Source organism: Centroberyx gerrardi, chromosome 1, assembly GCF_048128805.1.
Source record: "Centroberyx gerrardi isolate f3 chromosome 1, fCenGer3.hap1.cur.20231027, whole genome shotgun sequence".
Lineage (NCBI taxonomy): Eukaryota > Metazoa > Chordata > Actinopteri > Beryciformes > Berycidae > Centroberyx > Centroberyx gerrardi.
In genome coordinates, this window is record NC_135997.1 from 12483606 (window position 1) to 12498746 (window position 15141).

Here is a 15141-nt window from a genome sequence, read left to right on the forward strand (position 1 = left end):
CAGACTACCACAATGCAATTTATGCTGATAGGCTTAAAATCAATGATACATTTTTGCCACCATCTGAAACTATCAGTTTCTGTGGAACTTTAATGAAACTTGAAGGCTGTTTGTAAAGACTGTGTTACACTTTTGCATCTACAGTAGATCAGATGGTGGGTCACAAAAGCAGGAAATTAAACTAAAAAAAATATCAAAATAGGACAAAAGGATCAAATTGACCTAAAAAGACACAATGAATATACACATGAAATGCAATAAAATCAAATAATTTTCTCATAACATATGCATTGTATTTAAAACCTTCCATGTAGCGAAATGTGTGAGGAAATAAAATACATACTATTTAATTAAAGTATCAGAACAGGATTTTAGCCTTGGACTCAAACACCCATGTTTAAAGTCGCAGCAGCCACAGAGGAACCGGGTTTGCTTTGTTACACCGAACGTGGTCCAGCAGAACCAGTAAAATAGCATTTGTTGCTTTCCGGAAGATTATTTCTGTTGCACCGTCCTTCACTTTAAGAGGCACCGGGTGTTTTTTTGTAGGTAAGGTGAATTAAGCTGAAGACATTACAGGAGAACACCGATAGTAAATAAGAAATATGCATATGATATTAATGGTGGAGATATACTGTCTTTATTTTGGCTAATTTGCAAACAGTATCGGTATCAGTCTCGGCTTATGTTGCCACTGTCTGCCACAGTCAGTAACCCAAATAATGTCAAATACAGCTGTCATTGCTGATTCGTAACGTTCCTAAGCATGTTAAATTAAATGTAAACATGATGAATTGGTTAACGTGAATGGCAATAATACCGTAACTAACTAATTTGGTCTTGACAATGGTCGACAACACCTCAGAGCTTATTTCGCATGTTACTCGAAATAGTTTAGTTGCCCTGTTTGTAGTCCTTAGGTTTACATTGTTTTATTTACTCACCTCGTTTACAAAAAAAAATGTTTACGTAATTTACGTAACTTACCTAACGTACTCGCGTTACAAACAGGGTAAAAACATGTTTTGGTCCTGGGTTTTGAGTTTAATCAAAAAACAAGAAGGCAAAGGCGCTCTTCCCTTTTAAGTAAAAATGCCTTTATTGATCTCACCTTATTCTATTTGCCATTTTAAAATGACAAAAGACACCAGCACATTTAAGCCACATTCCATCACTTGACTTTGTGTGAAGTAGTAGAGCAATGCCAGATTCATAAAAGTGAATTTAAAAGTGAGGAGTGCCTTGATCCTGTTGTTTAAGAGGAGGATAAGAAGTATGAGAAGTATAAGGATAAGAATAGGCTATGTGAAGGATGACATACTCTTGACATACTCTCATACATTCTTTTCATGCAGTATTTATCCTTGGGAGAAGGTGTTGACGCTGCTAGATAACACCAAGCTCCCCTTTTCTCCCTGTGAATTAACAGATGTCCTCGCTCTGATATGAACGGATACAAGAGACGGAGGATGGAGCCATCGTGAGGATCAAACCGTTGCCCACATTAGAGGCTCTGGATAGCCATGTCTCTAACCATGCTGTCAGGACTCGCTGCTGCCCGTCACTCTGTGAAGTGGGCTGCCTCTTTCTGGCGAGCCGCTCTTGGCAGCACTTGTTGCCGTTTAGAGCCAGGGCAATGGCTGCTGCAAAATGCGGTTCTGAGGAAGACTTATACCACCACTGATAGCAACAGATGGACTACAGCACCATCATCACGGAAAAAACACACGCCGGTCTTTGCCAGAGCTCCAGCGTACGGAGACAAGCCGGCTATCATAGACAGCAGTGGCAGCCACAGCTACAAGCAGCTGTATGGCAGCAGCTTAGGCCTTGCAGGTAGAATCAGTACTGCGCTCAACTCAGACTTTGGGGGCCTGGAGGGAAAGCGCATCTCCTTCTTGTGTGCTAATGACGCTTCGTATACTGTGGCACAGTGGGCTGCGTGGATGTGCGGTGGGACAGCAGTGCCATTGTATGGAAAACACCCGCCGTCTGAGCTGGAGTACATCATCTCCGACTCTCAGAGCTCGCTGCTGGTGGCAGGACAGCCCTATGTGGACACCTTGGAGCCCCTGGCACAGACGCTGGGGCTGCCATGCCTGACACTCCCCCCTACCTCCAGCCTGGACACTTTAGAGGAGGCAGAGACCCAACAGAAGGAGGCTGCCATCACAGACTGGGCGGAGCGGCCTGCTATGATCATCTATACCAGTGGCACCACAGGGAGACCTAAAGGAGTTCTCCATACTCACAGCAACATCCAAGCCATGGTAAATGTCCTTTGCTGTCTTTCACACTAGAAGTAGAATAGGGAGATAAATAAAAAACAAATTCCATATCCGCACAGGAAAAACAAACTTCATTCCATCTCCCTTTGGCATAGATCTATTGGTGTCAATACATACAATATCTTATTAAAAGAGTTGACAGTTACTGATAGATTTATCTTCCCTAGATCTGACAGTTGCTTTACACTCATTAAAAGTCACCAGTTTAGTTTCTAGTTTTTAGTTTCTGCAGGTTAGTCCATGCAGTGGGGGCAGAGATTATGAAGGTTTTCTTCCCAAACTCTATTTGAGCTTTAGTGGCAGTCAGCAAAAATGATTCCTGAGACCTCCGACTATACTGAGCTCCACAATTCTGACTAATATAGACACATAGACTGAGGCTGAGGAGCACTGCTTTGCTTACCAGGTATCAAAGAAAGTGCTCTTTGGAGTCGAGGTTTACATATCAACAATGCCCTGATGAAGGCTAATTGGTTAAAACGCATAGGCCTCGCCCATATATTAACAGCTTTTTAACCTTTTCAACAAAGAAGTGTGCCTTGGACTGTTCTTTTGGGGAGATCAGACTTCTTAACTACTCATTACTTACTACCCTACTTCTCATTCCCTCTGTTGCTTGTTAATATAGATACATAAGTATGAAGGAAGCTTTCCGAAAGTGGACAGACCAGTGATATTAACCATTAAATTTTATGCATGGTTTTGGGCACAAGAAGTGTGTAGACAGCCCCCCACCATACCTCCATACCCATATCTGACCCCCGATTGGCATCATTCTGCTTTTGTTCCAGTCGAGCTGTCTGAATAATCAACCAATTTATGTCATTAGAGATCTCCTGAAGAGTTTTCCTGTAGATTTCCAACCAAAATTGACCTACATGTCCAATAGAGTGGAAAATTAGATCACTCTGAATTAAGGCAGAGCTTCATTTGTCTCTGGTTGGCCCAGGGAAGTGAGTGAGTGAATGATTAAGTGAGTGAGTCAGTCAGTAAGTCAGAGTTCCTGGAAGGCTCCAACATCAGGTTAATGTGAATGGAGAAGCCTTCTTGAAAGGAAAATAAATTAATGAATACCAAATTTGAGATTGGGTTGATCATGTGGTCCTCTCTGTCTCTCTTCTTCCCCTTTTTTATCTCTTGTCTTTGTCTGTGTGGGGATATGAATGTGTTTATTTAGATTTTGGAGGATTTAGAAGCAGTACTACATAGACTAACATGGTACACTACATGGCATAGTGGCTGGTGGTGTGATTGACATTGACATCAGCTCTGATCTCTCTCTGTGTGTGTGTGTGTGTGTGTGTGTGTGTGTGTGTGTGTGTGCGCGCGCGTGAAACCACCCCCTCCCCAAATGATGAACAGCTATTTCCAGCTGTGATGTGTTCAATTTACAGTTAACACTTTGCAGTTACACTCTGAGAGGTCTGACGATTTTAAAGCAACAGGAGGCAACTAATAGAGCTCTGAAGAGGCTAAATAGCCAGTGCCCAAATTGCTTCAAAAGCTCCAAAAGTACGTAATGTGGCAACGGGAACAAAAAAAAAATCAGGACATTTGCCAAACACAGACAAACTGCATTGCAACGAGGAACAATAAACAAGACTCACCAATAGGAATAGATGGACACATAGGAGAGCAACTAAACACCACAAAACTACACCCTCAAAAATCACCACCCAGTATTGAATTAACCTCTGTGACACAGTCTAAGAAAAGCTGTATGTCATGAGCTTCACTGCTGTTTAGAAATCATTTGTGTCCAAGGCCAACGCACAAAGATGCCTAATCTGGAAGGAGCGCAAAACCTTGAGCAATGGAAAAAAAAAGCAATATGTTCTGATGAGTCATCTTTTACCCTTTCTCCTATATCTGAACATGTTTTTGTTTGGAGAAGGCCAAAGGATGCTTTCAACCCACAATGCCTGTTGGCAATTGTAAAACATTGTGGTGGATCTGCAACAGTGCTAGCAGCAATTTTGTGGGAGTCACTGGGTCCGATGACGCTCTGCAAGCTTGTATAATGGCCAAGGAGCATAAGGCTATTTTACAGGAGTGGTTGCACCCTATGGTGCAAACACTGTTACCTCATGATGCTCCCATATTTCAAGATGATAGTCCCACTATACACACTGCTAAACAAATTCAAGACTGGTTCATGAACACCAGGATGAAGTCAAACACCTTCCATTGCCTCCCTAATCACCACATCTAAACATTAAGAACTCAGAAAAAGTAGATTTCCACCTCTTTCATCCCTCAGTGAACTGGAGGCTTTCCTTCTTGAAGAAAGGTTCAATATCCCACTCCACACAGTACAGGACTTATATGACAGCACCCAGTGAGGATTGAAGCTGTTCTGATGGCAAAGGGTGCCCCTACTCCTTATTAGGGACTTAGCATGCATATATTGTTAGGTGTATATTGTTATTTTGTCCACCTCCTGTAAATGGCGGTACTCCCACTTGCTTAAGTGTTCATCTGTTTTATATTACTGAAGGCTAGACTACCCAGCTTCCTTTTTCAGATTTTCTGCATCACCCATTTTTTAGCATATTTAATCAAATAATTGCTTGAATCTATTTTCCACCACAGACACCCTCTGAAGTTTGGTACTGTTTTTTAAAGTCTCTTTATTGACATAGGGAGGTCTTAACTAAATCAACTAAACAAATTCATATTTGTGACTGAAATTTTCTTAAAAGCAGAGCAAAGTTTTTGGAGACAGAGGAAATATGTCAGGGCACAGCTTCACCTCATTCATTCAAACTATAGTCTGTTATTGTCTTCCGAAAAAATGACATCCTAATATTCTCTAATATCCTAATATTATACAATGATGGATTACCTGTCTTAACCAAATTCAAAGTTGGTTTTATATGGTTTGGTATTAGATGGTAACAAATGGCTTCTTTAAGGAAAAATCCACCCTAAAACACTTAAAACAGTTATTAGCAATATATCTTGCATTTCAGGGCCCATGTTGTTTTTTGGTGGTTAGGCTATTTTTCTTATTCCCTTGAATAACTGGCCAAACATAGATGGCATGACAGCACATTGATATATTTCCCTGGCAGTTATAATTACGTCTGATAGCAGAAACATTTTCAACCATCTAAAACATTAATGGTAAACATCATGTTTATGTTGGTGTCTGTCTGTCAGAATCCAAAAACAAGGGCTTTTGCACCCACGTTCAACAATCATACAGAGAGAAATCCATCATAGACGCAGCAGAGATACCAATTTCTTCACCAACAGTGGCCTCAAGAGACCAGAATGCAATGCAGCGTTTTGACTTTTCTCGCACTCTCTTGCTCGAACTGTGCTTTCTCTATCGCTATTGCTCTCTCCACCCAGATCTAAATGCAACAAGTTCACGGCCATTCTCTGGGGGTTGTTGAAAGTCATTCTGGGAAATCACTAAGTAGAAGTAGACAAGGCAGATTGAGGGAAAAATGGGTACACCAAAAAAATAAATTACAACACTACATCACAAAATATCTGATCATATTCTCTCCCCTTTCTGCTGCTGTTGACCTCGTCTCTGTCACTTTCATGACATACTTGTGCATCGGAGAGCAAAGATCTTACAGAAAATCAATCCCAAACTCTTCAGGTGTACCAAAAGACAGCATGAAGCGGATCACTGGCGCAAACGGTGAAAGTCATCAGGTGATTTATCTCCCTTTCCCCCGTTTCCCTCCCCCTCAGGTCCAAGGCCTGGTTTCGGAGTGGGCGTGGTCTAGAGATGATGTCATCCTCCACACCCTGCCGCTGCACCACGTGCATGGCATCGTTAACAAGCTGCTGTGCCCGCTCTGGGTGGGCGCCACCTGCATCATGCTGCCCGACTTCCAGCCACAGAAGGTCTAGCCTGCACTCTGTCTCTGTCTGTTTGACTCTCTCTCTCTCACACTCTCTCTCTCTCTCTCTCTCTCTCTCTCTCTCTCTCTCTCTCTCTCTCTCTCTCTCTCTCACACTTTCTTTCTCTCTCTGCTTGCCTCTCTTGGTACACAATCCCTTTATTAACACCCCTGAGCAAAGGATGCAGTCGCTCAGCTGTAAGGGTCAGTAGGCAGCTATGCGAGCTAAGCTAACGGTGGCAGCGGGTCTCAGAAGTATTTGGGATTCGGGAGTATCGGAAAGGTGCGGCGGGGGTTGAAAAAGACCTTCAGCTCTTTCCACGTCAGTCCCCCTTTCTGTCAGCCCATGCCTCTCTCTATCAGTGCTTCCCTTTCCCCCCCTCCACTTTTCTTCTCCCTCCTTTCCTTTCTCCTCGCTCCATCTCCTCTCCCTCTCTCCTTCTATCTATCTCTCCTCCTCCTCCCTCTCTGACTGTCAAACTAAGTGTTTGGGGCTCAGTGATGGATTGCCCTGTGTGGCTTTGTATCTGACCAACGCCGACTCACGGCAGGGGCTTAAGGAGCGGATCAATCGATGAGCTGACATTGAAGAATGATAGTGCTTGTTTGGCCCTGGGAAGGGAGGGGCAAAAGGGGTGGAAAGTAAATGTGTGTGTGTGTGTGTGTGTGTGTGTTTTGTTTGTGTGGGTGAGTGTGTAGATTTATGTGTGGGTGTGTAGGAGTTTGGATGTGTGTGTGTTTGTGTGTTCCCATGCACGTGTGTTTTTGTATGTATGTCAGGACCTCTAGAGCATAGTGGGAGTGAAGGTAGATGGAAAGGTAAAGTCTTTAAATGACACGTGTATCTGTCACCATGGGGATTCGCCGCTCTATTATAGCTATCAGTGTTCGACTGTTATTCCTGACCTTGTCTACCAAACCACAAAAACCCTCCTCTCACCCTTAGAGAATGCCTTTATTCTCTTTATCCTGCTGAAGTTACAGTACACTGATGAAGTGATCGATAGTCTGTCTTCCACCCCCTAAGATCTCTGAAGGGTAGCCCAGGCAGTAGAGACTGACATTGATTTTTCTGATATCGCCCGGAGATAGTGACAGTATTTTTCAATGCACAAACTGTGATCCAATAGATCACGAAGCAGTCTGTTTCAGCGTGACCCTCGTGGTCTACTGCTGCAGACTGAGGGGGTCAGAAGAAGCTAGAGGTTTGTGTGACCATAGATTTGTTAGGTGTATCGCTATAGATGCGGATTACATTGTAAATTGTCATTATGTATCATATTTGTTCTGTGTTGATATATAAAAAGGTTTGGTGATTGTACATTGGTGGCAAGCACCATTGGTGGCAGCGTTTTTTCAAGAAAATTACACTGGCCTGATGGGGGTGCTACAACTAAAGGGCAAACTTTTAAATTCAAATGTAATATCACAGACACCACTGGTCAGATTTTGACAAAACTTGGAGGGATGATGCATCTTTGTGTTGTGGCATTTAAAAGCATTACACTGATTAGCCGAGTGCAGGTGCTATAATTATAGATAAAAAATTTTAACTCAGTTGTGATATCTCCACTAGTCCAATTTTGACGAATCTTGGAGGGATGATGCATTTTGGCATTTTGGGGTGGGACATAACGTGGGGAGGGATCACTCAAAAGTCTAAACCAGTGCAATATCAGTCATGGAGAGAAAGGCAATTTTATTTGATGGGAGAGGTGGAGAGGTGGGATTGTTCAAACATCTGTAATGGTTTTATTAGTTGGAATTTTTATTTACGCCTACTGGTGCAGCATGAGGTCACCATTAAAGATACACTGTTTTCCAGGAAGTTTATTGTTTATTTTGGATCCCCATTAGTCGACGCACAAGCAACAGACTAGTCTTCCTTGGGTCCGTAAGTAAAAGTAATAGGAGTTCATTTCATGGGGACTTTAAAACTTTGAAAAGCCATAACTGCTACACCACTGGTCTGATTTTGATTAAACTTGCATGGATGATGCGTCTTGTTGTCACTGATTGAGCCAAGGTGTACCTACATCATTCGTAGGGGACGAGGTGTTTGTTTTTAGAAGCTTTATAATAGTGTTTTGTTGTGCTGTGTACCTTGTATCAAGTGTGTGTTGCTGCTGCAACAATTGAATTAAGACAAGACAATTAAAATAATGAAGCATCTATCCATCTACCTATCTATCTATCTATCTATCTAGATAGATAGATTAATTTGTATAACTGGGGCTGGCCTCCTGTACGTGGAGGCCCATATTAGTTCAGGGCTGAACAGCTCTAAGGGTTGTTTAGGATGCAGGCGGTGGCTCTGGGTTCTCACCACATCCCGTCCCCCAGGTGGAGGCCAGCTCTTTGACGGACATAAATTGCCTTCCTCTCCCCTCCAGAGTGGACTCGGTAGAAGCGCTCCACTGCACTTGATAGACACCACCCAGAATGGTCAGAGCACACTCAGTAAATAATATTTCCCTCTGAACTGAGTTTTATTCTGTGTGTGTGTGTGTGTGTGTGTGTGTGTGTGTGTGTGTGTGTGTGTGTGTGTGTGTGTGTGTGTGTGTGTGTGTGTGTGTGTGTGTGTGTGTGTGTGTACACGTACATGCGAGTGCCCACCGTTTTGGATCTTGTATTAATATTGTGAGAGATGAGATAGGCTAGAGTTATTTGATTAGACCGTAGACAAGTCTTAATCATATCAGCTTCGACTGTCTAGATATTCCAACTTGTAAAAATTGATTGGAGCTAGAGGAAGTTGAGAGGAGGGGCAGTTTTGATAGGATGGGGCATAGTAGATTAGGTGAGTCTAGAGGAAGGTGACTCAAAGGAGATGGGGAAGGAAGAGTTGAGAAATTGTTGGCACATTAAAAGAGATGTGGTGGGAGGTGAGGAGGATGATGAGAGAGAGACTGCATCCTTCTGTGTGTGTGTGTGTGTGTGTGTGTGTGTGAATGTGTGTGTGTGAGAGAGAGAGAGAGGGAGAGAGAGATTGCAGAGGCAGCGAAGCAGGAAATTATGAAATGGAGAGAGAAGGTAAGTGAATGTGAGATAGGGAGGGAAGGGAGAGGGGAGAAAGGAGAAAGATGAAGGGAAGATGGTGGGGGCCAGAGATGAAAGTAGAGAATGAAAAAGGAGCGCTTGGGAAATGGAGGTAGAATGAAAGGAGAGAACTGAGGATAAGTAGACTTGGAGGGGAGGGGAGGGGAGACAGCTGGGGAGGAGCGTTTGTCTCCCAGGGGGGAGACAGGACTTAGAAAAGCTGTCGTTCACCTTCAGTTAATTCATGCTGTCCTCCCATCCTCCCACTGTCTACTGCGATGTAGGCAGACACGTACGTGTGTGTGTGTGTGTGTGTGTGTGTGTGTGTGTGTGTGTGTGTGTGTGTGTGTGTGTGTGTGTGTGTGTGTGAGGGGTGGGGTGGAGCATGTAAAATGTCTTCGTCCTTGAGCAAGTGATTTTATGTGGTATTTGAACAGTATTTTTATATGTGCATGTACCTGGTGCTGTATGTTTATGTCTATGCACGCCTGTGTGTGTGAAAGAGTATGCTTGATGCAGAGGGGGGCATGAGCGTCTCCTTCTATAAAAAGTCAAGAAGCACATTTGTCAAAAGTAGCCGTACAGAAGGCCTTTTAACCGGCCAATGTGCCCGTTCTGCCACATAGTCCTGACTGAGCCCTACAGCACTCTGCTGTTTTCTTCTCCCTGACCTTTACGAATCCCGACTGTTTTTTTTGTTTTGTTTTGTTTTGTTTTATATTTTTTTGTTATGTGTTGACAGCTTTAATACGAGGCTGCTGCCTGGACCTGACTCTGCCATTTACTGCAGATATTAGAAACAAAATGGCACCTTCTTCCATCACATTTATGGAATGGATCTAGATGGAATATTTAGTTTGCGTGGTTCCCATCCATTAGATACAGTGCTTTCCTTTTCGCTTGCTGTCTTACCATCTCCCTTTCTCTCCTCCACCCTCTTCATTCATGTGTTTTCCTCCCTCCTCCTCTCTCCTCTCCCCGTGTCTCCCAGGTGTGGGAGATGCTGCTGAGCTCCAAGGCCCCCCTGGTTAATGTGTTCATGGCCGTGCCAACTATCTACTCTAAGCTGATCCAGTACTATGATCAGCACTTCACACAGCCTCATGTCAAGGACTTCGTCAAAGCAGTCTGCAAAGAGAGGATCAGGTACTGGCGGTGTAATTAGCAATAGAAAGCCTACTCATGTATAGATGCCTCCATCACATACGCGCACACATACACACACAATACATACACATGCATACATACCAGGGTAGCAAATTAACTTTGTTTTCAGACGGCATTTTTTGCCCCCTTGATATTTTTAGGCGCATTTTACTACAGGGGAATTTTATTGAACCATGAAATAATGTATTTGCATTGTATATTGGAATCTCAACCCAACCAGTCCATCTTCCATCCCTCGAATGTTGAGTTTTTTTACTATATTGTTATATTATATTTATACTATATTGTTTTATTTTTTGTTAACAAAGTGGTTTGTGTGGGATCAACATTTTCTACTGCTTCAGGCTGCGTACTTGTTGGGTTCTGAGCAAAAAAATGCTAAATTTTTCTCACCCAGAACGCACTGGAAATGTTCCGGTCATAGGCTCCCACAAATCACCTACATTGCTTTCACGTGTGAACATTTTACAATGCAACAAATAATGTGAACAGGGTGAAATGCAAGAAAGGATACTCTTAATTATCTGCGGCATTTTTTGCCCCCACATTTTAAATTTCACAGGTATTTTATGAGCTTTCAAGGGCATTTTTTCCTCGAGCCCCCGTTAATTCTCAACCCTGATGCACACACACACACAAACTTGGTGGAGAAAGACTGGAAAGAAAAGTATTTAACAGATTATTCCTAGTTTTTATGGCATTGCTCAGTGTTACCCAGGAATGTGTTATTTGGAGCCCGGAGCGTTTCCTTCACCTTCGGCCTTCTCTCTTCAGGCTGATGGTTTCGGGCTCAGCTGCTCTCCCCCTGCCCACTCTGCAGCGCTGGGAGGAGATTACGGGACACACACTGCTGGAACGCTACGGCATGACCGAGATCGGCATGGCACTGTCCAACCCTCTGAAGGGGCCACGCATCCCAGGTACAAAAGTCTGGACAACACTCATGTACACACACACTTATACACGCTGTATACAGGGAGAAACAAGAAAAGAACAAAGCATTTACACAAAGCATGTTGGGAGTGTTTGATTCTAACTGTGGAGAGTTTACTCGGTTTGTTTGGGTAGGTGAGAACGATGCCATTCAAACTCAGGCGGCACCAAACAACCGCACCGAGACGCCTGAAAATACGAGTCTCGGTCCTCTTCCTAGAGAACTGCAGTGTGGTTTGTTAGGAGAGACAATGTAATCTTAGGTATCCAACTACAGGATACCCCGAAATGCTAGTTTATGAGGAGATGGATGTTGACATCTGATAGCCAGCAGTTACTCTTCTTAATGTGTTCTTAACTGGTATGAACACCAGGAAAGGTAATGCTTAGCTACAGCTACAGGGGCTGGAATTCCCGCCAGCAAAATCTCTTATTCTGCAGGATAACAGGTTACCAAAACGCTATAAATCAGCTACTTGTGAGTCCATGTGACTTTTGTGTACAAAACCTGGTTCGCTTGAAATGGGGCAATGTGTATGTAAATGAACCAAATACAAAAATACAACAAAGTAAGCTTTTCCACTCTGGTTTGAACTAAAGAAAACAAACTGTAGGTGTGATCGCTCCCTTAGTAACATTCCTCTGCTTTATCTAATCACATCATTGATATTTTTCAGCCTCCCTCATCAGTATGATACCGTGCCTCTCCTTCATGTGTTGTGCTTTTGATCTTAGGCTGTCTTCTCTAGTGTGATGTCAGGTAAAGCCCCATGATCACAGCTACATCTCCCTCACACACACAGAGGGATAGGTTGAGATGAGATCAGGCTAGTAGAAGCTGCTTTCTTCTCCTCTAAACTCCTCTCCTCTTCCCTTCTCCTGTCTCCTCCTTCGCCTTCTCTTCCTCTCCTCCTTCTCTTTGCCTTCCTCTTCCCCAGCCACCTTGTGTTCTTACAGGTAAAGCTAATTAGCTTGCCAGTGGACTGGGTAATCCTCTGTCTGATGTTTTGTTGGGGTATTGTTTTGTTGCTCTTGTTTGTTTGTTGGGTAATGTTTGGCATAAAGGAGCAGGATGTGTTTGATTCCTCTCCAGTGATTATTAAGAACGGCTTCAAGAGGTCTGCGGTTCTATTGATGTTTCCACTTCAGCAGCAAGACACTTGTGGAAGGTGTTTGTGTGTGTGTGTGTGTGTGTGTGTGTTTGCGTGTGTGCGTGTGCCGGCGTGAGCTTGCGCCTGTTTGAGTCGGTGTGTTCCTGTCTTGTCTTTAAGTAGGTTAAAATGGATCAATAACAACCGCAGGAAACATTCTCAGAAGACTAGTGGAGTGGAGTCACCATCTCTCTCTCTCTCTCTCTCTCTCTCTCTCTCCCTCTCTCTCTCTCTCTCTCTCTCTCTCTCTCTCTCTCTCTCTCTCTCTCCTCCTCCACCCGCTAATCAGCAGACAAGTTGCAGCTCTTAACGCCCTTTATTGACAGTGATCTTATTAATGAAATTCTACTGTATTTAGGACATCTAACTGGGCTAATTTTGTTACGTAGCGTACAGTTTTGGAGCATTCCAGATTAACAACTTGTAACTTTCTAGGTCATATTGACGTCAGAGGGGCCCTTGTTTAGATGTAAATATGTGCAATGAATTCCTCCAAGTTCTTTCCATCTCATTATCACTTGGCCTGCTGTCCCTTTCATCTTTTTGATTCTTTTTCATCCTGTTTCCCCACCTCTTTTTTTTTTCTCTCTCTCTTCACTGACGGGGAGAACAGAGACTCGTGTCCTCTTTCGGCAAAGACCGAGCATCACATCTTCATGCCCTCTGTCTGCCTCCCTTCCCCCCGACTTCCCCTCTCACCCTCTTCCTGCCTCTTCCTCCCACTCTCTGTACCCCCCTTTCCCTCCCCACCATGTCCTCTGTTCACCCTCTACTCTTTGCTTTAGTCTTTGAATTCCCCATCTCTGCTTCTCTCCTCCTATCCTGGCCAGTACAGTCTTTTAATGAGGATTTAAGATGGGGCTCACCGATGTAGTCCTGCTAATGGAGATCTGCTTTGTTCTGTTGCTCTGTGCAGTCAGGGGAGCCATTGCGTCCCAGCTCCATTCCAACACACACACACACACACAAACAATCACTATAGTTTTCATAGTCCCTCTTAATAATACTCCGATGCTCTATGTAATTTTAAGCATAAAACCTAGTCTTTCATGAAGCCCCTAGAAGAATCTCTGGAGTTATCTGAAGCATCGTCATTCCACACATCCCCCCGCAGACTTTTTGGCATTCAGCGGTAGCATTTATAACCTGCCCATACTCTTTGAAATGGCACTCAATCTCGCTGAAGCACTGAGACCAGAATGCTACATGCCTCCAAAATTTCTCAAGCCCTTGGCGTGAGAGAAAAAAAAAAAAAACGATAGAGAAGGGCGTAGAAAGGGAGAGAGATTGCCTGAGCTGAACCATAAATGGATTTTGGAGACTCCGTGATTGAGGGAGAGGAGTCTGTTTTTATCATCCCGTGGTTGGCAGTTTTTTGCTCGGCAGGGTGAAGGACCCAAAGACGATTACCCGGTCTACACCTCTTCACCCCGATCAGAGAAAAACAGGAGAGGAGAGGCTGAGAGATGGACCTTCTCTTTTTTTTCTATTTTAGTTTTGTAACCTTTTGTTTACCAGGCTAGTTCTAAGTTTTGAAAAAGTTTGAAATATTTTGCACCCCGCCTTATCCCTGATATTAATTAGTGAAACATAATATTAATAATAATCCTAATAATAATAGAGCCACTCTGGTCTCGATTAACCCTGTTCGCACTGTCCAGGTTGTCCAGGTTGACTGAGTGAGTTCAGTCGTGGGAACTTAATGATCATTACAGCTCGGCACGACTCAACTTGTCGAACATTCAGACTCGAGCTTGTTTGCTGTCTACTTGTTCACTGAGAAACAATGTACTTATTGTTGTGGTCAGTTGGTTTTCCTCGCTAGGCTGCGTGTAAACGATGGAGGCGGTGTGATAGACATTGCCAATCAGCGCTAGAGTGGATTAGATCAATATGAAGCAAGAGAATCACTCTTTAATCAGGACCTGCCCTGCTCTTTATTGAGAGAGCAGTGGCCTGTGAAATGACATAATAGCCTTAAGGCAGGCACACGCACACACACACACAAACACACACACACACATACACACACACACAAACACACACACGCGCGCACACACACACACACAGATAGACCACTGAGACCTTCTTTCTGTCCCCTGTGCACTCCTCTCTATAATTACTTACTCAGGAGGTCACACACACACACACACACACGCAAGGAAGAGGAACGCAGGCAATGTCAGTACCTACAGGAATTTTCCATTTTACAATTACTAATTAATAGTTCCACTTAAACATTGCAACAGCTTGCAGTTATGACTACTCCCTGCATTTTTGACACTTCTCTTTTTTTCAAGCACTCAACAATAATCAGCAATCATGCAGTTTTTCCTGTGACTTAAAATGGTGCAATTCCTCACAGACAAATAAGGACAGAATACCACAGGTAGTTCTTTGCCTGCAAAATAACATTTACTGTGCTAAATAACATATTTCTATTCCTGTAGGGACTGTTATGTAAGTGTATGGCAGTATAGTTGGAACTGTGTGTTGGGGGAAGGTTGGTCTTGTGATTTGTTTGGGGTTGATTTGGTGTCGTCGATGCTGCACGTAACAAAATAAATCAAAATAAAGGAAAACCAACATACTCGTCTTGATAGGGTGATTTGCCACCTCAAGACATTTTTTCGGGCCTGGTGTCTGTGCTCTAGTGTCAGGGCCTCAATTGGAGGGATGCAACACCAGTGTCCACAAACA

General features: G+C 43.5%; 2 protein-coding genes across 2 annotated transcripts in view; one reads left to right on the top strand and one right to left on the bottom strand.

Moving 5' to 3' along the window:
* spg7 (SPG7 matrix AAA peptidase subunit, paraplegin) overlaps window positions 1–15141 on the bottom strand; it is a 240869-nt gene that overhangs the window by 165325 nt on the left and 60403 nt on the right. The gene's annotated exons all lie outside the window — the stretch shown is intronic.
* Window positions 1–15141, top strand: part of acsf3 (acyl-CoA synthetase family member 3) — a 31688-nt gene that overhangs the window by 904 nt on the left and 15643 nt on the right. The window contains exons 2-5 of the mRNA XM_071919539.2: window positions 1430–2270; window positions 6000–6155; window positions 10182–10336; window positions 11132–11277. Coding sequence (XP_071775640.2) covers window positions 1524–2270; window positions 6000–6155; window positions 10182–10336; window positions 11132–11277 — 1204 coding nt within the window. The 5' untranslated portion in view covers window positions 1430–1523. The remainder of the gene's footprint in view (window positions 1–1429; window positions 2271–5999; window positions 6156–10181; window positions 10337–11131; window positions 11278–15141) is intronic.